The sequence below is a fragment of the Pantherophis guttatus genome, chromosome 3 (assembly GCF_059756535.1).
Source record: "Pantherophis guttatus breed Tessera chromosome 3, ASM5975653v1, whole genome shotgun sequence".
In the NCBI taxonomy this organism is placed as follows: Eukaryota; Metazoa; Chordata; class Lepidosauria; order Squamata; family Colubridae; genus Pantherophis; species Pantherophis guttatus.
This window is the reverse complement of record NC_142065.1, coordinates 143,177,576-143,204,635: the sequence shown is the minus strand read 5'-3', so window position 1 is coordinate 143,204,635 and position 27,060 is coordinate 143,177,576. Positions and strand designations below refer to the sequence as shown.

At 35.5% G+C, this 27,060-nt stretch overlaps 1 protein-coding gene across 2 annotated transcripts in view; it reads right to left on the bottom strand.

Annotated features, from left to right (window-relative positions):
- GMDS (GDP-mannose 4,6-dehydratase) overlaps positions 1-27,060 on the bottom strand; it is a 262,683-nt gene that overhangs the window by 50,409 nt on the left and 185,214 nt on the right. For both annotated transcript variants that reach the window (XM_034429061.3, XM_034429062.3), the window contains exon 9: positions 20,700-20,796. In XM_034429061.3, coding sequence (XP_034284952.1) covers positions 20,700-20,796 — 97 coding nt within the window. The remainder of the gene's footprint in view (positions 1-20,699; positions 20,797-27,060) is intronic.

The following is a 27,060-nucleotide window of genomic DNA, read 5'->3' as shown; positions in this document are numbered from 1 at the left end:
TAAAAAAATGAGCAAAGTTATCCAAATTTCAGGCATAATTAGAACAGCAATCAACATCACAATAATCGTTCTGCTCCTCTCCATGCTACGAATGCTTATCAAAAAGTACTTACTACTTTTTTCCAGATCAGCTATCCAAAGTAGTAAAATAGTACATGAACATTAAAATGTTCATTACAAAACAAATCAACAAACATTTTAATGTTCATATACTGCTTTACTATTTTGAATAGTTGATCTGAAAAAAAAGTGGACCCTGCACTTGTGGGAAAAATGTTAAGAATATTTTTTTTTTTAAAAAAAAATACTATGCTTTCACAGCATACAAACAATGCAAAATCCAGTGAAATGATGAACCTGAGATTTAGTCCTCCTTAAAGCACACCATTAGTTAATAAGTTATCCTAATACCTTCTTGAATCCTGCCTCAGAATGAAAAAGACTGAATTTAACCTATTTTCTAAGAAAAGTGTAACTTCTAAAAACTGTTGGTAAAGCCAAGAATGTTACTCAACATCTTAGTGAATAAGGAAAAAAAGTACAATAAATGAAATTATGTTAATTTACACATTCTAATATTCCAAACATCATGAGAACAATTCTTTATCATCTTTCAGCTCTATCTTTTTGCACAGACCTAATCATATACAGCTAATTCAATATCATTTTGTTGACTGACATGCCATATCAGCCAATCTGAATTTTAAATCAAATCCTAACCAGCTCCTCTTAAAAGCTCTATAAGGGTTATGAATATGCACATAGACACACACACAGGCAATTAAAAAAAAAAGTCCTGAAAGTTGATCTTGAGAACATTTGATTCTTAAAGATAGACAAGATATTATATGTGTTAAGATTTCCAAGATTTGTAGGGTGTGAAGGGGATTCCTTAAAACTGACGCATTCTTTCCCTTCGGCTCTGTCAAATCCTGATTTGGATTAGAATGCTGATATGGCGCCTTTCCACACCAGAGGCAGTCAAAAAGCATATGATTCCGCTGAAAGCATTAATAAGGAATCCTGCCAAGAAAGTATGTTTTCTGAGTAAAGAACAGTATTTTCTTATTTCCCAGGTAACTTTTAATTCTTGTATTTTAATTGTTGGATGCCCAACTTTAATTTAGGTTATTCATTTACAGAACTGGACTGGTTGTAATAAAGGTAGCACATACAGAAAAATTCACAGATACCACAATTTTTTCAGAGGGCATACTGAAAATAAGATCAACGCCTTCAGTATATCATTCTCTGAAGCAAAAGTTTTATTCTACTTTTTCTCCATAATTATTAAAGATTCAAAAAACCAACTTTCTCAGCACATATAAATATATAGGTAAAGAGGCAGAAGGGGACAATTAAAATCTTTTGGTAAACATGGTGAACTAATGGGCTTCACTGCTTTTCTCTATACTATTACGTTTTTTTAGACCACTAGATAAATTACCATGAAAAACAGGCAAAATAAAATGCATGCAGTTGGTCTTCCCCTAACAATCATCTCATATTTCCTTTGGAAAGAAACACTATAACTATGAAAAAGTGAATTAGCATTCAAGATAATTTAATATGAAGATGGTCCTACAGAGAGATTATCATGTATATTGAATTACAGTTCTGGTTTTTACACATCAGATTAATATCTACTAAAGATGTATGTCCTAATGGTTCTGGAATCTAACCAATATATGGAAAGATAATTTGATCTATTAAAAAAACTTGCACAGAGGCTAAATTATGATCTCTTCCTATGTCCTGCCCCCATGCAAATAAATGTCTTTGTTGCACTGTGACCACTAGCATTTTCTAATATTTAGCACAGGTTAAAAGAATTGTGATAATTCATAGGTCAAAAGAATTGTAATAATTCACAGGTCAAAAGAATTGTGATAATAGGTCTCCTATTTCAGCAGCTTAATAACTGGTACATTCCACCTAAGTTGAGTTGTGAGAATGACATGAAGCTTTGAACATCAAGTTTCTATTACATCTGCTCACCATTCTCCAAATTCCTTTTTGATTGTGTGAATTACTTCTAACTGGATGCTTCTGAACTTCAAGGGCATGAGTTGTTTGGGCAAACACCAATTATATGCTGGAGATTGCAGATTGCCTCCAATATGAATCAAATCTTCTATATAAACTGGAGATGATGAACATTGTATTTGGGTATACTGGTTAGAAATCCTAGGAGTTATGATCTCAATAATCCAGAAATATTAATTTTGGTCTGAGATTAACTATAATCATAAAGTGTAAACAAAAAAAATCTGGTGTAATTATTTGCTTTATTTATTTATTAAACATATTTGCATGCTACCAGAATAAAAAATTACTCTTAATGGTTCACAAAAAATACAATATAAACCAAATTGTATATAAAAAATATCATACAATCAATTTCTTTTTAGTCCAGAGTATCATAATACATCAGCTCCATGGTAACATTTTAAATAGATTTATGGCATGACAATTGCAGCAAGATTATGGCAGTCTTCTGAATACTGAAATTCTGATCATTATCCTTGTAACATGGATAATCAGAAGAGAGTGAATAGTATGTCTGTGAAATACTATGAAAGCTTGTCATATTCATACATTACTAGATGTTAAGGAGCAAAAATATGATTCACACACACTTTTTGCTTAGCATAATGTTTCTCTTTACTAATATTCTGGGATAGTATTAGTAAATGAACTGCCAAAGTTACTTGGAATTGCTAATTTTAAATGCCAATGGTCAAATCTGGGTTTCTTCATTAGTTACTGTTTTATATACAGTACGTTGATATAAGGTAAAGTGTTCCAGACTAACAATAAGCTTTACCATTCAAAGATCAGAAATAAAACATTACCTATATTAACCGTATATATTATATTATCAAATAGACTTTTTCAAGTGTTCACAATTCTCATGCAGTGAAGAAAAGTGGTACCAAATTTATAAACTTTTCCTTATAACTCTACCTCCAATTTCACCTCCCACCTTCTATAATGTGGGTTTGCCATGAGAGTGAGAATTCATTTATCTGTCAGCAAATGTGATTTGGAAGGATTATTTTATTCCCCATTCCTCCACCCCCAAAGTTCTTTGAAACCAAAATAATTTGGCTTCCAGAGCATTCTTTACACTGAGTTACATATGACTAGAAAGAGCCTTGGTACTACAGTGGTTTAAAGCACCCTGTTATTAACACAGCTGCCTGCAATTTACTGCTGATTCGAATCTCTCCAAGGCTCAAGGTCGACTCAGCCTTCCATCCTTTCTAAGGTAGGTTAAATGAGGACCCAGTTTGTGGGGGCAATAAGCTGACTTTGTATAAATATACAAAAGTATGAAGGCTATTGCTTAACGCACTGTAAGCCGCCCTGAGTCTCCGGAGAAGGGCGGCATATAAATCAAATTAAAAAAAAAAAAAATTGGAGGGGGGGGGGGGAGACATGTCCCTTCAAGGTAACATCCAGGGAATTTCCATGTAAGAGAATTCCCTGGAGCATTTGTGTAAAACAGAGTTTCAACATACAGGCTCTCTGTTTTTGAACCTTTGAAATGTACTGTAGCATCTGAATTTCTTCTGATGCAATAGTAAGTATGAAAACTATATCTAGAAATTTCAGCAAAGAAAATATGGGATTTGACTTCCATTGCAAATTTTTTTTAGGAAATCAACCCTGACTCTTCTTTGGAAGAACAAATACTGAAACTGAAGTTCAAATATTTTGGCCACCAAATGAGAAAACAGGACTCACTGGAAAAGCCCCTGTTCTTGGGAAAAACTGAAGGCAAAAGGAGAAGGGGGCAGCAGAGGATGAGATGGTTAGATAGTGTAATCAACACAAAGAACACGAATTTGGGCAAACTCCGGGAGAAAGTGGAGGATGGAGGGGCCTGGCATGCTATGGTCCATAGGTCATGAAGAGTCGGACACGACTTAGCAACTGAAGAACAACAAAGCAAACTTTTTATTTTCTGTTCAGTTGTGAAAAAAACCCAAATAATTTCTCTGTACTTAAGAAAAAAACAATCTCTTCCACAAGAATTGGCAAGTTTTGACTCCATTTTTATGAGACTGGTTCTGTGTTTTCAAACCTGTCACTGAAATAAAAATACCCTTGTAATGCTGTGTCTTTAGGACTTCAATTTATTTGTAGAGAGAAGAAATATAAATAAATAAGGACATTACCCTCAACCTTTTGTTTTTTTAAGAGGTGTAAAGAAACTCATTAGATTATAAATGCTTTAAAAACCATAACATTGATTGTTTAAAGTAATACTTTAGTGGTAGATAACTTGTCCTACCTTCAGATTATTTATCTATCTAACAGAATTACTCTATGACCTCAAAATTTTAGAGGTTTTCAGCAATTAAGAACAATACAGGTAGTCCTCGACTTATGAATTTATGAACAGTTGAGTCCAAAATTTCTGTTGCTAAGCAAGACAGTTGTTAAGTGAGTTTTGCCCTATTTTACAGTCTTCCTTGCCACAGTTGTTAAGTGACTCAGTTGTTAAATTACGAACACGGTTGTTAAGTGAATCTTTTTCCCCATTGACTTTGCTTGTCAAAATATCATAAAAAGTGATCACATGACCTGGGGGGAAATAGTCATAAACATGACTGGCCAAGTGTCTGAATTTTGATTACATGACTTGTGATGCTGCAATGGTCATAAGTGTGAAAAACTTTTTTCAGTGCTGCTTTAACTTTGAACAGTCATGAAACAAATTGTTGTAAATCGAGGACTACTTGTACTGCAGTAACAAGCCATGAATATGTAAATATCTATACACCATTGGACTAAGATGGAATTAACAAACAATACAATCACAACATAAAATAAAAACAAACAATCCTGAATTAACCTGTCAGGTGCAATATACCCTTTGTAATACTTCTATTTTAAAAAGCGTTTGAAGGCTAAAAAGAAAGGAAAGAATAGCATGATTTCCAAGGGAAGGCTACTCCATACAGAAGAGTCTGTCATTGAAAAGTATTCTCTATGAACCTTTGGTCCTCATGGAATGGTGATATACAGCAATTTCTCCTAAGACATACATGTTAGGTTGGTTAATTTTGGTTGGAGAAAGCGGTTTTGCCCTTGGTGCCAAGAAATGTAGGCTTTTTTGTAGGCAATGTACCTGCACTTTGAACTGCATCCAAGAATTAATAGGAAGCCATTGCAGATTCTCAAGCAGAGGTGTAATATTTTGAAGGTAATAAATTCCATCCAACCTTACTGATTATTCAACCTTAATCTACTTTATCTCATCCAAATTCTAACTAGTTCCACATACTGGGACATGGCATTATTGATGGCATTTTAACTCTGGCCTGAGATTATATTTATACAATTGGAAATCATCAGCATGGTGTGACACTGCACTTGAAATTGGTGCCTCCCACAAAATATACTGGAGCTATTAAACACAAAGGAGAAATAGCAGCACCCTACAGTAAAGTTGAGAACAAACTCCTGGCCGATTGCCCAAACCACATCATCTCCCATGGAAACTCCAATAGTGGAATTACTGCAGAAAAATGCCTCCATGCTCCCAATGTTTGCAGGTAATCCAGAAGGATAATTCGATCAATACTTCAAAAATTGTTGAAAAATGTAAATGAACCATGAGGGATGTGCTGGGGACCCTGGTGGCAAGAGATATAATCCACAAGAATGACCAAGCCTTCCATCTTACATTCCATCCCGAGTAAAGCCTGACTGAAGCCTGATTAAAAAGATTTCAGATAATCATTGACACTGTTTGCAGATTTTGGTTTCATGATGAAGAAAATGCTTTATGGTATTTTAAAATTCAGTTTTCTTTTAAAATAGAAATTTGCATTTATGCTGAAGGCCCATTTAAAGGAAATGTTATTATATAGGATTCTATACTCCTATATTGTGATGGAATGGCTGAAGGACCTTGGGAGACAGAAGGAATATAAGCAGTCACAGCAACGGTCTATTAAGAAATAGCTCAGTTCGCAGATGGGGGAAAATAAAGATAAGAGTGGAAAAATACTTTTACTCTTGCAAGATTCTATTTAATATACTTTAATTTTAATTTTACAATAAAGGTAGTACTGATGTTCTTGATTCTGTTTTTTGTTTCGATTACCTTGAAAGGCTAATACCAATCTTGCTTGACAGAAAGGTATGGAGAAAAATACTGAATAATTTGGTGTAAGCTTGATTTACCATATTTTTCACACTGTAACATGCGCCGGACTATAAAATGCACATTTAGAGGAGGAAAACAAGAAAAAAAAAAAATCTGCCTCTGCCTCCCAGCATTCATCTGGTATTCATCTGGCTAGTGTCCTTGCAACAAACAGCAGCCTGGTCAGCTTCAGCATGTTATTGCAGCCCCAGCACGTGGCTCGTCAGGGCTCCGCTCTGTTGCGCCCACCACCGGTCAACTGAGCTGAGCTGCTGCTGCCACCAGGGAATGCTGGAGCCTTCGCTGCCGAGCAGCTGATTGGCAATTGGATTTGTCTCCAGGAATACCGCCGATCAGCTGTTCTAGATGGCAGGAATCGCTGCCGGCGAATGGGCAACAGTGAATGGGTGGCGGTGGCGCATAGGCGGCAATAGGCAATGATCCCCGCCGCATAGAACAGCTGATTGGTGGTACACCAACTCTCCTCCCCCCCCCGCTGCAATATTCACTCTATAAGACGCACAGATATTTCCACCCACTTTTTTTGGGGGGGGGGAATGCATCTTATAGGAGCCTGAGTGGTGTAGGAGGCTACTGCCTCCTACTAAGGCAGCATTTAACATCCAGCTGCCTGCAATTACTGCGAGTTCAATTCTCATCAGGCTCAAGGTCGACTCAGCCTTCCATCCTTTCAAAGGTGGGTAAAATGAGGACCCAGTTTGTGGGGGCAATAAGATGACTTTGTATAAAATATACAAAAGTATGAAGGCTATTGCTTAACGCATTGTAAGCCGCCCTGAGTCTCCGGAGAAGGGCGGCATATAAAAATAAAAAAAAATAAAAATAAAAATAGTACAAAAATACAGTAGTTATATTTCCTTCTTTTTTCTTATTGCATGTTTCAATTCCTTGGCTTAACACATCTTACTTATTTCTGTAGTTTGCGTAATGTTGCTTAACTTGAAAGGCAATAACAAGTTAGTTATGTTTGCATGTGAATCTAAATATGATGTTTTGAACTCGTGTAGCTTCTTATAATGCTATTTTATAACATTCTATAATCTCTTAAGTAATATTTACAAAATGGTGTTAGTGGTTATATTCTTCCTTCCCGTATTTCTTTGAACTGAAATGAGTCCATCAGATTATACAAACCAACTCTTACCCCAAACGTGATGGGGACTCAAACCAAAAATCACTAAAACGTGTTTTTTTAAAAAAAACCTCTTTAATTTAGAGTGCACAGGAATAAAAGGCTGTGCTAAAAGCACAGGATTAGCACTACGGGAAGACTATTTGAAGCAAAGAATAAATGCCATAACATGCACTCAGCTGTGATTCAAGATAGGATGAAGAGAACTTGGCAAATTTTGCTGCATAGTTACCAGATACTTCACAGAGCAAACCTAGTCCCATCACTCACCTGAAAGTTGACTAATACCTCGCATTTCCTGTGTTAACAATTTGATCATAACAGGCAGCTTTCTAATCCTCCCAACAGAGGGAAACAGAATCTAGGATCAAAAGAATTGCTGCCCAAAAGCGTAGTGATTAAAAGGTTATATCAAAGGCAACTAAACAAATAGAAGGATATATACAAGAATTAGACAGTATGTATAGTCAGAATGCAAGGCAATTCCACTGAAATATATTTGCTTTTTATTTTATTCATTTACTTACATTTGTTGGCTGTCCAATTCTTACCCAGGGAGACCCTGGGTAAGAAGTTTTTTTCTTTTCAGAGAAAAAAGTGTAGGATATGCTTTTAAGAGCTAATCCAAAGAAAAATAATAACTGTGATGTTTTCTGTGCTCATTACATTTGAAGATCAATTACTATCCGGTTTGGAAAATATTATAAATACCGGGAATTGTAAATGTGGATTTTTAACAAAAATTTGTAGTCACTTACTTTGAAATATAAATTTTATTTTATTCAGCATGATTCTGTCATGCATTTTTCTGGAATTTAATATAAAATATAAAAGCGAGAAGAAAGATTGTTCACACGTGTGAACGAACTTATTTTGCATTTCCGTACTCATACAATCGTCATAGCTTTTTAAACACTTATTTACAACTATGTAAAAATTTTACTACAGCTAATATTTTAATGGCAGCACATATTTGAATTATGTGCCTCAAATAATTTAGAGTGCAATTGTGAATTGTCAATTTTAAAACCTGTTTCAAATACTGTGATTGTACTGTTATACTATTGCACAATGGGCATTTGCAGGGATAGTTGGTTGTTAGGATGGATTGCTTAAACCTTTCCATCCAAAAAATTTCCCCTTCAAGACTTTCCTTAATTTGTTCCCTTTCCAATTCTCCAAACTGTCTGGGTCCTTTGCCAGCACTAATAAGTGAATTATACTGTCTGAACTGCACTGCCCCAATTCCCAAAAGGCTTACTAGACCAATATAATTCAGTGATAGGACGCAAGTGATGCTTGAGAAGTGGGGGTGAGGGGGAGAGGGGAGATTGTCCAGCTCCCCTTCTCAAAAATATCTGGAGAAGGATGTGTAGAGGGATCCCACAGGAATTGTCAGACATGATTTGGATACGAGGGAGCTCTTTCCCTTCATTTCTCTCTCATATATTCATAGACATATTTCAATATCTTTCCTTCACTTTTTTGCTGATTATTTTTGGTAATTATAATTAGATTTAGACACAGACTTAATAACAAGGAAGAGAAAACATATTGTCGGCTAGAACATTTTCACTTCTTGATTTGATGCATTACCTTCAATGTTGTGCTTGTGGAAAATCAGAGCTAGGGATGTACAACTATTCTCTATTTCGAAGACAACAGAATAATAGAGTTGGAAGGGACCTTGGAATCTTCTAGTCCAACCCCCTGCTTAGGCAGGAAACCCTACACCACTTGAGACAAATGGTTATCCAACATCTTCTTAAAAACTTTCAGTGTTGGAGCATTCACAACTTCTGGAGGCAAGTTGTTCCACTGATTAATTGTTCTAACTGTCAGGAAATTTCTTCTTATTTCTAAGTTGCTTCTCTCCTTGATTAGTTTCCACCCATTGCTTCTTGTCCTACCCTTGGGTGCTTTGGAAAATAGCTTGACTTCCTCTTCTTTGTGGCAGCCCCTGAGATATTGGAACACTGCTATCATGTCTCCCCTTTACAGCACTATTGCTTACAATAGCTTTATTTAAGTCAGAAGAACAGCCCTAAAAGAAATTGGACACTCGTTAATTTATTTTATATCTTTAACGAGGATTTATACCTTCCTTCCAATATAAATACAGTGTTCAAGGTAAGATTTACTCATATTTCAAGCAAAGATCTAAAACTAGATTCCAATAATTGAGCGATTCACCTGAGGCTTATTTTAATTAATCAGTAAATTTTTTTTCCAAAATGATTTTCAGTAATTTCAAAATTAATTAGAAAAAGTTAAAAATAGCTTCTCTAGTTGCAAACATTAATTTTACACTGAATTTTACACCTATTTACATTTACAAAAGTGAAGGAATAAAAACACGTATAATTAACTACATTACAAGGACAGTACTCCCCTACTTAATTTGAAATGTAATAATGCGAAAGTTGTTGCTGAATGTAGGACTGTTCCTCTAAATGTATTTTACCCAAAATGCTAACAAAATTTGATAGACAACTTTAATCCTATTATTTTGTGGAGAAAGCTTACTGCAAGCCTTTCACTAGGATGACCATACAAGAACAAAATAATAGGCCTATTATTATTTTCTCAGAGCTTATTTCGGATGTAGCTATGTTCCTTAAGGAGATTCTGCATTTGGATTTGCAGAAGTGATTAGCGGAATCCAGTGCTTCAGCTAATCCTTTGACAAAGTGAATCTGCATCAGGTCCATTTGGCCAAGTGCTACCTAAAGTCAACAAGCAAAAGCAAACAAGCAGGGTAAACAAATGCATCAGTCATTAAAAATACTCCTGAGATACAAAAATAAAGCCTGAATATATGTTTCAATTTGATTAAAAAAACAAAACAAAAGCTCCTCGAATAATACAAATATTACTACTACTAACAAGTACAACTATACAAAAAATACTAAAATAAACTCATGGTGTACCATGGAAGCATTATTTTATCACAATTTTAGATTATTAAAGCAATTGAAGCAATCGTTTCAGTAAGACTAAATCTTCATATTGAAAACCACGTAATTGTCTGGTGCTATAAAAGAACCACAAATATAAAATCAAAATGAAATCAATCTATATTTGGTTATATATCCCACCAAATAAAACAAAAGAATCACAATTAAGTTAAAAGAAAAATTATAATTATTCTAAACTATCTAAAACGGATTAGAGTTAATACCATGGCGCACTGTGCAGACTATAGAACAGTGTTTGATACCACAAGTAAATGAATGAAATGTTCAGAATTGGTAAGGGCCACTGTCCTAACCAATCATACAAATACAGCCGCTACTTGTACAAGTAGTCCTTGAGTTACAACCACAATTGATCCCAAAATTTATGTTGCTAAGTGAAACATTTGTTAAGTGAGTTGGCCCCATCTTACAACTTTTGATGCCACAGTTGTTAAGTGAATTACTGCACCCATTAAGTTAGTAATGTGGTTGTTAAGTGAATCTGGATTCCCCATTGACTTTTCTTGTCAGAAGGTCACAAAAGCTGATCACATGACCCCAGGACACAGCAGCTGTCATAAATATGAGTCAGTTGCCAAGCATCCAAAATTTGATCATGTGACCATGGGGAATCCTGCAATGGTTGTGTGAAAAAATGGTCATGTCACTTTTTCAGTGCCATTGTAACTTTGGACGGTCACTAAATGAACTGTTGTAAGTCAAGGACTACCTGTATTTAAAGCCGATTAACTATATTCTTTCAGTAGTTATAATTTTAACAATTACACCTTCCAATCAAGATCATGATTTGTCTTTAAGTTAGAGAAAACATGCTAACACACATACACATAAACACACGGGTGATTTTAGGAAAGTGCCCTGCACTGTCTAGCTGTCCTTCAATCAGGGGTGAAATCCAGCAGGTTCTGACAGGTTCTGGAGAACCAGTAACAGAAATTTTGAGCAGTTCGGAGAACTGGTAAATACCACCTCTGGCTGTCCCCAGAGTGGGGTGGGAATGGAGATTTTGCAATATCCTTCCCCAAAGAGTGAGGAGGGAATGCAGATTTTGCAGTATCCTTCTCCTGCTACGCCCACCAAGCCACACCCACAGAACTGGTAGTAAAAAAATTTGAATTTCACCACTGCCTTCAATGTACTGGAAAGGTCCAGGTCTGGGTAATGTCTCTGAAGCAAACTATACTGTAGGCTTGCTTCAGGACTGAGCAACAAAAACAATGGGCACTGGTGGCCTCTTTGACTACTTTAGTATATATACCAGTCCCTTTTCCATTCATTTTTTTCATTTCCATTTCCATATTGAAAAGAATAAATACCTGCTTGAGCCAGCCATTTTTCTTACTGTAAGGAAACAGTAACTTTGCATATCAAGCAAGCTGTTACATCCATAGAGTAACACAATTTTCACTTAATTTTGAGGAAGTAAGTGTATACCTTTCTGAGACTAAGAGCTGTCAATTAGAAGAGATCAGATAGCAGGCTTAGAAGAACAGGCTAATGTTCTCAGGAAGATCAATGATTTAGTGCAGTTCACAGATGACACTTGGATGGCTTTAAAAGCTCAGGAATGACAGGAATGGGGGTGGGAAGCTGTGGGGGTGGAAAGTAGGGGCAGCCTGGTTGAAACAATGGATAAGTGACGAAAACGACATGAAGGGCAACAATCGCTTAACTATGGAGCACAAAGCAGGTTGATTCTAGAAGTGGCATTTCCCTGGATTCATTGAATTGGATGATGCTGGAGTAAATTAGAATAAGGAAAAAAAAATGATTTAGGACAAAAGTTATAAAGGGGGCGTGTCTGTGTGTCTCTGAACATGTGCGTGTGCAAATGTGTCACTGCACCTTCAAATCAGTGTTGACTCCTGATGACTGCCTGGACTAATCCGTACAATTTTCTTGGCAAAGTTTTTTAGAAGTGGTTTGCCATTGCCTGCTTCCTAGGGCTGAGAGAGTGTGTCTGACCTAAGATTATCCAGCTGGCTTCATATTTAAGGCAGGACTACAACTCACTGTCATGATTTCTAGCCCAGTGCCTTAACCATTTCATTAAACCGGGTCTCATTTATGAAGGATGTATACCATATTTGTCCTAAATTGTACTGTTCTACTCTATCCCAATAACTGTTTGAATATGTAGAGATGGAAATATCACAATGAAAGTCAAGTTTTTTTTTTAACTAATAGGACAACAAAACATTAGATTTGTGATGCTGAGTAATGTTTCACTTACAAACCTGAGAGACCATGCTAAAATAAATAGGCTGCTATAACAGGCAGCAAAACCCGGGGTTTAGTTATATATTTTCTATCTCAGGCCAAACCACTGCTTGATAACCATTTATCTTCTCTAGCTGATTTCTCATTCCTGTTGTTTAAACTTTAAAATCACCACTTGGTTATAATTTCATTCAGCAGAAGAATTACAGTATTTGAAGTCAGGGAAATACAACACTGGGTCACTGATCATATTAGCATAACTCATTTTTATTTTTCTGACTATCGCTGTTTGTTTATATATTATTGCATTTGTAACCTAACTTTTCTCTGGAGCTCAAGGCAGCAGAGAGAGATTACCCTTAATCAGAGGTGCTATTCAGCAGGTTCTGACTAGTTCTGGAGAACCGGTAGCGGAAATTTTGAGTAGTTCTGAGAACCGGTAAATACCACCTCTGATTGGCCCCATCTCCATCTATTCTCTGCCTCCCGAGTCCCAGCTGATTGGGAGGAAATGGAGATTTTGAGGTAACCTTCCCCTGGAGTGGGGAGGGAATGGAGATTTTACAGTATCCTTCCTCTGCCATGCCCACCAAGCCACACCCACCAAGCTACGCCCACAGAATTGGTAGTAAAAAAAATTTGAATCCCACCACTGCCCTTAATGTTGTCTTCTGGGCGGTCAGTTGGATTGAAAAACAAACCGAAGTTATCTAGAAAGCTTTGTGATTCATTGAAGACATGAGCCTGGATTCTTTCTTTCTGATTCTATATTTCCATGCTGAGCTTCAAGGACTATAGTAGAACTGATGTTCATCCACATTGTGTCAATTATTTCACTTGTTTGCACCTTCTGTGCAGGGTATATGTATTTTCATAAATTCATCTGTTTACTTTATTCCTCTACCTTTCCCCAAATAATTTACTTTTAAAGTGAAGAAGCCCTATTGGATTTGCTGAAAATATCATAATAAAGGCAAATGATTTTTCCCGTTCAATTTTCTTTTTATCAGGAAGCACATAGTCTTACATTTGGGCTGTCCTCTTTTCAGATAGCTATGGTATTTCATGCAAAATATGAAAGAATTAGGCCAAGAAACGCTATAAGTGATATTGTACAAAACCTTAACACCATGTTGAATGGAACCCCTTAATTTGGGCTAAGGGATATTCTATATTCTGCAACTGCTATAGGATTGTTGCTTCTTAATATTCGTTTAATATTACTGTACCTTTAGGATGTCTGAGCTGTGTGGTGGCTCTATTATTTTAATACTGTAAGTTGTTGTAAAAAGTTGCTATTGCTTACAATAGCAAGATATTTGTACTATTTTAATGCCACATTTCAGATAAATATGCCAAATATAAAATCATAACCAAAAGCCAAGAAGAGCTTAAAATTCTTTGGAAAGCCTTTCCTCACTGCTGTTCATTTGCAAATATAAATATTTTGCTATCAAAATAGGCATGTTGATTATGATGAGCTTCAAAAATACCAAGGCTCATTTTAAGCTGATAGTAACTCTCACTGAAAGTTAATGTTGAGACTATAGGAAGTAATGATATAAATATTTTGGCTAACACAATGATTCAGTTCAGAAAGACAAAGGTAATAATTTACTGAACTAGTGATTTTCAGATGTTGACATATTCTCTGGTTTGGGAAAAGAAAGCGTATCTGGTTTCCCCCCCTTCAAAATATAAAAATATAGAAAACTACACTCAACATTATTAAGTCATAAAAAACACTAGCACCCCTTTTCCTCTGTTTAAAAATGGACAAAACCATAATGATAATGCGGTCACAGAAAAAGTGAAAGGAAATGCAGTTTATGTTAACAGACTGTATATCTCATGCAGTTATTTGAACAATGTTCAGGCTTACATCCTTTTTGGAATATAGATAAGTAAGAATATATATGCAAAAAAAAAGAAAAAGAAAACTGAGATTTTATGATCATTTTCATTATATTTTTTAGGATTCATAACTCTTCAGTATATGAACAACCACAAATGCTTTGAACTTGAGTAGAATGACGTTGGGACAATATAATATAATATATAATAATATAATAATCATTAAATCATTATTTTTCTTTGTGTGTGTGTATGTCTACGTGTGCGCAGATGTATTTAAACGGGATCTAGCAAAATTTAGGAAACATGCAGTTGACTATTTCCCCCAAAGAATCTATAAACTCAAAGTTTATTCTAATGATGTCCAAGAAGATAAAGAGCAACTGAAGCCAAATGTGAGTGTGACAGGAAGGTTGTAGAAATTAATGAAGGTGTAAAGAAGAGATAAATTTAAAAATCCTGCTAAACCATAAGCAAGAAAGCAAATACACATTTGCAAATCTGAATATGAGAGAACACAAGATGGATGTCTATCCATATCTCCTAAGTAGACAGAAAAGGTGATGAAATTAATTTCCAGATGGAAGAAAGTATTATAATTCCAAAAATCCCTATCCATATTTTTTTTAAAGTAAAGATTGTAGAAAAATATATGGTTAATATTACTGTCCTTTTTAGAGAAGAAAAAAAAATACTAGATGAAGCAAATACAAATAGCACATACAGTATTTCAACATTCCAACAGCCCTCCTCCAAACTGTTGGGTATTTTTCTTTTTTTTACCATTCAGTGGCATGTGGAAAGTCCAGAATTTTTGGTGGGTAGGTGAGTCAACTTCCCTAAGAGAAAGAGAAGCAGGAGAAGAAATATAGTAATTCATGAATTAGAAAAGCAAGGCCTTGAAGCATTGAGGACATTAGATTAATTTGTCTTCCAGGAGCAAATAGTAGGGCATGTATTACAGTTATCTTCTTGGATTAAGAAGATGGATGTGATTTCTTCTAGTATTTTTCAAAATATCATAATTGCAAGATCCAAGGTATGGTATGTTACAATCAGCTATCTTTTATTCAAGTGCACCATTAAGCACTTAGTACATTTTGAGTATCTGTTGTTGATGCTGGATAAAAACCAGACAGGTATTTTAACCTATCTTGATGTATTATCTGTTCTCCTGTTCAACAGTTGGTCTGTCAGAGTTAACCAGGTTTGATATTGCAGTTGGGAATGCTGAATTCTGGGAGTTCTATACATTATGGAAACAAATATTATTGGATGAGGACAAAGGAATAAACCACCAAAGCTCTTTTTCTAGTATGTGAGATTGTTTTTCTAGTATGTGAGATTCTTGTTTGTGCAGCATACAGCCATCTTTTCTTTTCAATAGTGGAAGCTAAACTTTTTTTTAGCAAGCTGCATTTTACATCCAACATCTATGCACATATTGTGTGAAATCATAGTATGTGAATCCATTTCTGGCAATTCTGTATGCAAACAGTCCCTTAAACACAGTGTCTGCATATCATGATCTCTTTCCTCCACTGAGTCACTCTTTCCCTGAGGTATGATGTAATCTGAGGTCTATGTGGAGAGAAAGAGCTGGGAAAAGTTTAAAAGGGTGAGACTAATAAAGACACCAAGGGAACACAATTTAAATATAACTTGTGAGCCATCAATCCCTTTTCAGAGTAATGAATTAGCAGCCTGCTCTCTTGTGGCTGATAGTCTTCTCTTACACACTATGCTCATGTGCTTTATAAAATTTATAATCACCTTCTCAGTTTTCTTGTTACTGTTTTTGTTTTGCATTGTGCTTACAGTTTCTAAAAGGAAAGTCCAGAATTTAAAACGGCATCACCAGATGAAAAATGGGGTGGGGGGAGAGGAAAGGAGAATCAAAGCAAATACGTGTTATGGCAGTGTGGGACTTCAGCTTTCTACTAATTTATCCAGACTTGACCAGCTAAGCAGATTGATTATTTACTTACTTACTTACTTACTTACTTACTTACTTACTTACTTACTTACTTACTTACCTACTTACTTACTTACTTATTTATTTATTTGCATTACTTATATAGTGCCAAATCCAAATCCTCAATGATTTACATCTAATGCAGGAACATAAAACCTTCATTAAGAACTGTCTATGTCTCCTTCCAGCAATCTTATAAATTAAAAAAATTAGATGCAATTCAGGGTTGAACTCTGAAATCCTTATTTGACTAGGTAATATCACTAGTGCTTATTATCAATAATAAAATATCTGAAAGCAAACAACCACACTCATTCTCCAGAACAGTTCAGTTTTCACTGTTTTTCTAAAAGCTAATAATAATGCCATCAAAATCTCTGCAACCTTTTCTGTAAGACTTGAGAAAAAATTCATAAAAATACATTTTCCTGAATCCTCAACATTCCTAATCCAGATGAATCAACTCAACTCAAACAGGAGAGTCCTCTGGTACCAAACTTTATATGTAATAAATAGTGCTTTGAATTGTATTTGGTGACCAATGTAGTGCTTGCAACAACATGGATGTTATATATCTGTAGGATGTTATATATCTGTAGTCAAAATCATGTGAAGTATTAGTACTGCTTTATAAAATCTTAGTAAGACCTGAAATACCGCATCCACTGTTGGTCACCACATTACAAAAAAGAGGTTGAGACTTAGGAAAAAGTGCAAAGAAGAGCAACTAAGATGATTAAAGCCCTGACTAAAACATATGCGGGATTTGGGTTTGGCTAGTCTAGAGAAAAGTAGGATGGAAACTAATCCAGGAGAGAAGCAACCTGGAATAAAGGAGAAACTTCCTAACAGCGAGGACAATTAACCAGTGGAACAGCTTCCCTTCAGAAGTTGTGGGTACTTCCTCACTGGAAGTTTTAAAGAAGAGACTGGACAGTGACTTGTCTGAAATGGTATGGGATCTCCCGCTTGAGCAGGGGGCCTCCAAGGTCCCTTCCAGCTCTATTCTGATACAATATGATGTGATAAAGTGTTGGACTGGAACTGGAGAGTTCCAGGTTCAAGTCTACTCTCAGCCACGGAATCTCACATAGTCACAGCCTCACCTAATTCACAGGATTATTGTTGTGAAAGATAAGGGAAAGAGATAGCATCATGTGTGCCACCTTAAATTCCTGAGAGAAAAGGGCAAAATCTAGCAAATAAATAATTAAAAAATAAAGAAATGTGTTTGAAAAAGTTTCTTAGTTATTTTTATTCTATTATTATTTATTTACACTATAGTTGTAGTAGATGTATCACAATGAAAATAATCCCATATGTAAACAAATTTAATAGAGCATATTTATTACAGTCATGGAAAATACAGGAATTGGATTTGAAATAAAGGAATTGGATTAAGAACTATATTTTGTCCCTTAAACAAAGTAGTATAAGAAACTCCTACAGTAGTTTAAGACACTCTTAACTGATACCAGATTAACTAAGTGGAATGTTTGAGGTAAGACAAGTCAGGAATCAGACACCAGAAGACATACTGGAACTCTTCTTTACTGATATATTTGATAACAGAAGTTTGACAGTATTTTCTCATCTTTTTGTCTTATCCCAAAGGAAGCCAGTGCAGTTTCTTCCTCAGGCTTTCTTGTTTTCCTAAGCTAATTACATGTTTCACTAATTGCTACTTCATATTTTTTCCCAAAGTTATTTCTATGCTGCTCTATACTACCTACTACTGAAGTAAGCATTATGCTTGTGGGCATTACCAGGCCTGTAGATACCACTAGTAGCAATCTTATCAGTTTTTTTTTTAAAAAAATAGATTTGTATTTTATGACTGGCTATGTTAATCAAATTAGCCATCTTGTGAGACTACCCAACACGATCTCAACATGAGACAAGTATAGATGGCATGGATAACAAGAACACACATAACTAGAAGGAAGGATTTTAATTAGCTGTGTGGAGCAAAAAATGCAATTCATGGTATAGAGCAGGGGTGTCAAACTGGATTTCTTCAAGAGCCAGATCAGCATTGTAGTTCTCTGCTGTGGGCCGGCGGGGGGGGAGGGAGCAGGGGGGAGTCCATGCCTTGTTTATGGCCTCCCCGGCCTTCAGTAGCACTCTCCAGGCCAAAAACGGGGCGCACGGAGGACCTGCAAAGCCCCTGTGCAGCCCGTTTTCAGCTTCCCCAGCCTCCAGCAGCACTCTGCCAGCCAAAAATGGGCCACATGGAGGTCCTCGGGAGGCCTGTTTTTGGCCTCCCGCAGCACTCTCCCAGAGTGCTGCAAGAGGCCGTGGAGGCTGAAAACAGGCTGCAGGGGGCTGCATGCTCCCCGGGGCCCATTTTGGCCAGCAGAGGCACTGTAGGTCGGTCCTTTGATATTTCCAGACCAGTCCTGCGGGCCAGATTTAAGCACCCCACGGGCTGGATCCAGCCCGCGAGACTTGAGTTTGACACCCCTGGTATAGAAGGAACTGAAATCAAGAATTCCCAAATACTTGTCTAAACATAAACATATTTGGCTTTAAAAATTGCACACTTTAAAAATAAGTCTGGCCCATGATTTTAAACAAAAAGATACTTTATAAATCTATATATGCCCAAACTTTGGTCAGTTTGCCACAGAAGTAGAATGAGTCAAAAAGCCACTCACTAAAAATAAGGGCACAAAGAGAAAGAAATATCTATAATCCCTTTCCTAAAATACCACCTACACATTAGCAAAATGATTCCAACTAAATAATGAGTAAATAAAATTACAGTTATTTCATAGGTACTGAGTTCTTTATTAGGTTTCATAGGAAATCCCTAATGTATAAGAAATATAGCCAACGGGGCTACTTTAGGCTAATTAGAGATACTGTCATGCAACTTGCCAAAAGCCTTAGATATGCCTCATTGGATAATAGCAACATTCTCAGGCCAAATAGTGTGAAAACTCATTAACAAGGTATTCATTGGAACACATAAACTTCCTCAAAAGTTTGCTCCCAGACAATGGCAGGAATACCTAATTATGTAAAATAGTGCCCAATTCATAAAATAGGGATCCTTCTCATTAATAAAAGGACAGGTGAAAAGCAATTCTTGACATCAGGGCAACACAATTAATCGCCATTCCAACAGTGTTCTCTGATAATGTATTGCTCAGTTAACATTATTTACATTAAATCATTTTCTTGTTAAGATGCTCACATCGATTTATTTCTACAGAAAAGCCCCAAGTGAGTTGTCAAAGCAATAAAAAAAAAATTGAAACTGTAAACCTGTCAAGAAATTATTTCACTCATTAAAAATCCTTGCTGTTTAAGAATCATACACACATTAGGTTTTGAGAATGTGTAACTTTTTTTAAAACCTTACTCTAATATCCATAGGAACAATACAGAGGAAAAGCAGTCTACCAAATTCTTTTAAACATTTGAGTCCCTGATATAACCATTCTCTCAGGTTATGAATTGTCTGCAATACAGGTGATCTTTGTTTTACAACCGTTTGTTTAGTAGTTCGTACAAAGTTACAACAGCATTGAAAAAGTGACTTACAACTTGCCCTCACACTTATGACTATAGCAGTATCCCTACAATCACATGATTAAGGTTAGACTACTTGGCAACTGATGTGTATTTATGATGGTTGCAGCATCCTAAAGTTATGTGATCATTTGCAACCTTCCCAGCTGGCTTCTGACAAACGAAGTCAATGGAGAAAGCTGGATTCATTTGTATGACTGTATGATTTGCTTAACAACCATGACAAAAAAGGTTGTACAAATGGGCACGACTTGCTTAACTGCCTTGCTTAGCAAGGGAAATTTTGGTCCCGACTGTAAATCCAGGACTTCGTCTATATTGTTAACTTTCTACATAAAGCAGCTAAATCAAAACTCTTGCCAATATAAATGTATGAGATCTTCTATTCCAGGACTATTTGTCTGTTTTTTAAGTATTGTTTTTTTATCTTTTAATATAATTAATATATGTTCTGCATCTATATCCCCAGGCTGGATCTTAATTTCTTTACAAATAGAACAAGTAAAAGTGGAAATAATAAATACGTTATGTATATTGCCTCTGTTATTATCTCTTTATCAAGCAATCTGCAGAGCATTATTTGTCGATAGCATCATTTGTAATCATATCAAAATTATGCTAAGCAGAACATTATGGTCCCCACCATCGCTTGTTTATTGAAGACAACTGAAGTGGCCAAGTAACTATTGAGAAAAGACTGAAAGTTTGCAGTAGGGATGCAATTACAAACCTCTTGTAACCAGCTGTCCGAATGCTGCAGTTTGGTGACTCAGTGATTGGACCATTCATTAACAAAACTGAAAGAATGCTTTCACTTACTACTTCCGTTGGTCTGTAGTATTTATGATTAACTGTCACATGAATCTTGCCTGTTTCTTTGCATCGGCCCACTTCGTTCTTATCTTTTCCTTCCCACCTGTAAAGAGATGAAACATTTAACACATATAATGACTTTACTGACATGAGGAGAGGGACATTTGGTTCTCTGATTCATAGTCAAGGTTTGTGTTAATTTTCTCCATGAACATGTCCTCACAGAAACAAACAAACAACAAACTAGATGGGTGCATAACAATTTTTTACTAAGATTCAGTTATTTTGTGTGTTCTACTTCAGTTGTAGTATACTTTTTAAAAAATCCTAAATCCCATTTATTGAGATGTAATTAATTTAGTTTGCAGATACAAATAGCAGTGTATATCAACAAGCACATTTGACTTTCTCTGTATGTAACTCAGTTAGGTATTTTAGTGGTGCCAACCCATGAAAAATTGTTCTACAACAAAACTTTTAACAAGAATATCACTGATTTGGAATCAAACTGTATCTGTTTCACAGTCTATAGAAAAGTTTATTCAGAAATTATTTTAACATCAGACTAAAACCCAGACATCTGTATACTTCTAATTGTTCTTTATTGTTTTTTTAACACAATATTTTGGTTATATTAAACAGTCTTTCAGACTTTTATTTAATATGATCCTTGTAGTGTACAATGACATTAACAATTGCCTAGAAAACCACTTCTTGAGATTTATAAAAGGTAAATTGTTGTGTAGTAGATGCACATGGTCTATTATTTTAGGCAAATCTTTTTGGCTCTTAAAATCCTTTTGCCTATTTAACATCCTGTCCTTTTAAAAAGCTGAAATGGAAGAAGCAGATGAAGAGCCCCCATATTCATGAATTACGACCAGAATGAACAAATTGTGTGCATATGTTTACATAAAGCAGAAATCCTCTCTACTTCCCCATCTTAAATTCAGAGGTTCCCATATATATTTTGACCCAGAAAACACTTCTTGCAACATCAAAGATTCCCATCTTCAACCATATGTCTTTCAGCCTCACAATAAAGATACTTGAATGGGAAACAGGAGTAAATTTTGGCTGAGCAAAGTCATTATGCATTTGGAGAGAAGCATGAAGTATCACAATATTTTAAAATAATGCGCAATCAAAACTTTGCTACAGTGAACATTCATGTATGCATGCATGTATGTATGTATGTATGTATGTTGAAGAATGGAAAGAAAATGAAAAAAATCCAATTTATTCTATTTTGGTGTGTCTAACTCCTGGCCAATGAGCTGCATGCACCCCTGGACAGCTAGTAATGCGGCCCCACTGGGTCGTAAATATTTAACATTATTCTGTTAATTTAGTGATACTTATATACATTCACTATACTATATATTTTAGATATGGCCGAAGTCAATTCCTCTTCATTCAATGTGGCCCAAGCAAGCCAAAAGGTTGGATACTCATCTTCTATTGTGTATAGAAACAGAGGCATTTGTGTGGAAATCCTTTAATGAAGACCAGATATAACTGGTGATAATAACAGACAGCTAAGAAGAAAAAAGGACATCATAAAAATATCTGAAAGACAGTGATGAAGATGCACTGAAACTAGTATACTATAAATGCTCACTGAGTGCTGGAGAGAGCAAACTAGCCTACAAGAAAGACAAAATGAAGAATAGAAAAGAGACATGGCAAGATAAAGTATTACATGGCCAGTATATTAGATAAATAGCAGGCAAAGCAGATAATAACAAGACCTGGCAATGGCTAATAGCAGGAAAATTGAAAAAAGAGAGAGAGAGGCTAATTCTGGTACACAAGACCAAGCTTTAAAAACAAATGCATACAAAGCCAGAATTGAGAAGATAGCAACAGATAGCAAATGCTGCCTCTACAAAGAAACTGAAGAAAAAATGGACCACTTAAGTTAGCTACTGCAAGAAGATTGTGCAGGCTGACTACAAACAACGGCATGACAAAGTAGCAACAATAGTGTTATTGCAATGTCTGCAAGAAATACCATTTGCCTGCAGGCAAGAACTGGTGGGACCACAAAGTAGACAAATAGAAAATGAAGAAGGTAAAGTGCTCTGGGACAGACAAGCACCTGCCACATAACATCCCATACTTAACAATTGCTGGTAAAAATGACAAGCAAATCTGGATAGTGGATGTGGCAATATCTTGAGGCAGCAAAGGAGAAGAGAAAGAACTGGAGAAAATACAAAGAACTCAAATAGTAGAAGAAAAACTGTGGCAAAAAAAGCAAAGGTATGAAAAAAGTGATAGGTGCTGTGCGCAATCCCAGGACATCTGGAGCATCATTTGAACACCATCGGCATTGACAAAATCATCATTGAAAGACAGTTTTACTTGGAACAGTTTACATTTTGCAACAATACCTTTAATATTATTAAACAACCTCTACCTATCCCAGGTCCTTGGAAGTACTCAATAAATGGATAAAAATGCCAAATTCAATCTAAATATCTGGTTGACTGTATGACCATCCACAATAATAATAGTAATAATTTATTAAACCATTATATCACCTGACTCTAACGACTCTGGGTGACTCACAACAATCAAACACAGAAATGACAATAAAATATTAAAAATAAAAAAGATGGCAAGCACAGTGAAGTGAGGGGTCTCTCTTTCTCTCAGCAAAAGCCTGAATAAGGAGCTAGGTCTTCACAGCAATTGAATTTACTTATACTTTTTCATCTGATGGCATAACAATGGAAATATTACAGATCATGTAATATTTTCAATTCACTGGTAGCAATTTAATGGTTCTGGCAGGACAAAGTAAAGAAGGTATTCAAAGCAACTGTTCAGTTGCCAAGCAATTGTAGAATGTGCTTTTGATCCATTTTCTGACTGATTGAAAGGAGACTGAATAAATATATGGAGGGCAGATCTATAAAGGACAATTAGTCCTGAAGATTCAGTGTTATCTTACATTAGGTGTTATTTGATAGAGTAAAGGTTTTTTCAATACTTTACATGTATTTATTCATCACAAACTATCCAAGACCTTCATAAATTGCGTTGCTACTGAAATGAACCCTAATTTTCCATTACTGAATTTATGTAAAAAAGCAAACAAAAAATGAACGAAGGTGATTGGATAACAACAGTGGACTACTCTTTATATCCATATTCCTATATACCAACATATTCCACATTTTATCTTGGAAGACCAAATGATCTCTACTGTAGAATTCATATAGTCTAGTCATTGCCAGAAAAGGCATTAGTTTTAAAGTAGCATATTCACAGATATGCAAAGACAGTTACTTAATCACTTTTAGTTACTAAGGTCAAATAAAGGAGATTACTTTCAAGAATGCATTACAAGTGGTATTCATTAAAACAAATTATAGCTGAGTCAGGTCTTCTTTATTTTGGTCATTGACCAGCATAACAAATTATAGCTATTTTCAGTAAAACTGAATATAATTTTGAATTGTGTAAGTAACGAAATTGCTGGAGATGAGGTGAAATAAGAGGTGGAATAATCTTTTTGTCTACTTCTTAGACTGAATTGACAAAGCAGACATATTATTTTTATAGGATGTCCTGTTCCAAGTCAAAGATAACATAATTTTAAATACAGAACAAAAGCCACACGAGAGAATACTCACCCAAACAGTATCATTTAGAGAAAAGAATGCATTCACACTGATAGCAGTGTGATAAAATAAGATAAATGGAATGATGGAGGATATTTATATATGGTATAATGTGACTGATTTTTAAGTTTAAAAACACAGAGTCCAGAACTATCTCATCAATTCCTGTGGGACTGCTTCTTATAGCAAGTAGACTAAACATAATACTTGAAGACTGCTCTTTGTCAAATCAATTTAAGATTTTTAAATTGTTTTGATAGTGGCTTTATTATGCAAATATAATTTAATAACTGCACTTTTCATTAATTCAGTTCTTACTTAATTTCAGAGTCATTTTTTATGGTAAAGACTAAATGCCAATTCAAATAAATGAAATATATCTCAATAGGTTCACATTTTCTGTTTCTCGCACATCTACTCTTATCACATTTGAAATAGGGATTATCATAAAATAGCAATCAATATCTTAGAGGAAAAAAGCTGTTTCAGTATGAGTGTTACTTAATGATTTTAAAACATTCTACAGGTTTAAATCTTGACTAAATTGTACTAGATTAGTTCAATATAAAGTGCGTAATAATGACTTGGATGGAAAAGCAATACAAGAAAATATTCGTAAACCAAAGTCTTAGAAATAATTGTTTGACACAAGTAAAATGTTGCATAGTTCGTTTAGGAAGTAATTTTTTTAGGCTAGCAAATTCATCACTAATTGTCAAACAGATTAGCCAGTTCACTGGAGCTTGCTTAATGCATTCACAACAATATATTAATATGCACCCCAAAGTTTTACATGAGTTTTTCCATCCCCAGAATGAATGTATTCATTTTAAAAAGAACTCTAATGGCCAATTTCCTTCCTTCCTTGTTAATATTCAGAGATGTTTAACTGGTCAGAAAGAATCAAAATAAAAGCCCAGACTTAAAAACATGCTAACATTTCAGTATCAAGATCAATCCTCAAGAAGACAATGATCACACTGCAGGCATGTTTGCATGTATTTGTAAAAAACAAAAAGATCTTTCAACCATTTTCCTATATTTTTGCTATTTGTGTGCAAATAAATTATTGATTTAAAAGCAAACATTTGACTGAAAATAAGTTAGGCCTATATGATATTCACAAGCTTTTAAATAAGAAGTAAACCAATAGTAGCAGGAAAGTATTTTTTAAAAATCCCCCAACTAAGATAATAATATATAGTTCTTTCAAAACCCCTCATGTTACCTCTGTAGAAACCTCAGTAGCAAAATGATAATACTTAAGGAAAACAAATCCTAGCAGCAACCATGATGAATTTTCATATGCAAGCCATAAATATAAATCAGTAGAGATATTGCTACTGATTTTAATTAAATAAGAATTATCCCTTGTTTAGGAACTATGTACAATAATCTGCTGTCATTTATTTATGTTTAATACTCTTCTAATTTTTAATCATTTTGTCTTCTAGTTGGAAAATAAACACTGGTAAGCAGTGAATACCAATGTCATTGTTTCGAGCCATGGGCTTAACAGTTGTTGAATAGTGTTTAGTTTACTTGCCCCTTTTGTGTAGAGTCCAGTGAGCTGGGGGAATGAGCAAATGCAAGGATATAGTAAAAAACATTGGAAGAATGTGTTTGGGCAAGCATTCTCATTTTAATTCTAGTAGCATTTGATTAGGCTATGATGAGTGAAACTAAGTAAGCAAGGTATAAAAAGAAAAAAACAGTCCCTCTTCTGAGGTTCTTCAACTTTGAGGTATCTGTGGCTAGAAGTGAACAGTACCTGGGAAATTAGACCTCTTTGTTGTTGTCCCCCCCCCCTCTTCACTAGAAAATGGTTTCTCCCATCTATACCAGCTTAGGGCCTGAGTATTTACGAGACCGCTTTCTGCCACCAATAGCCTCCCACCAGCCAGTACGCTCGCATAGAGAGGGCCTCCTCAGGGTGCCGTCGGCCAGACAATGAGGCGACCTGGCGACCCCCAGGGCGAGATCCTTCTCTGTGGTGGCACCCGCCCTTTGGAACAACTTACCCCCAGAGATACGTACGATCCCGGATCTCTGGACTTTTCGTCGGGCCCTTAAAACTCACTTATTTCATCTAGCTGGGCTGGCTTGATTCCATCTTTTGGTTTTAATTCGTAATTGATTTTATTGGGATGTTTTTTGAAATTGTGGGCCAAAACTATTTAATATCTTTTAAATTGTTTTAAATTTTGTATGCTATGTTTTTACCTTGGCTGTTCACCGCTCTGAGTCCTGTTGGAGAAGGGCGGTATAAAAATCAAATCAAATCAAATAAATAAATAAATAAATAAATAAAATACCAGTTCTCGGGGAAACCAGCAAAGTATTGAAGGTGAAATAATAGCTCCACCCTGCCTCTGGCCAAACACCAAAGGGAAACAAACAAACAAAAAACCCTTGGTTATGATCTGAGGCCAATTATAAGGCCTCAGGTCAATTCCTGATTTTAACAAAGTCAACCTTGTTAAAGATACCAAAAGTAGATTCTACACATAGCACACTTGCTGGCTTATTTTGTAAAGGGCCAGCTACTTTCCACTCCAGCAAGGATTTCAAGAATGAAATTGTCTCAACAAGTTGTTAGCCCAATACTTTTGTTTATTTGTTTGTTTGTTTGACTTAACTCCATATTGAGTTGAACTGGGCAGTTCAGAACATGATATATCCTGACTGTGTCTGGACAGCTACATAAAATTCTGAAAACAGGCAATTTAACATCT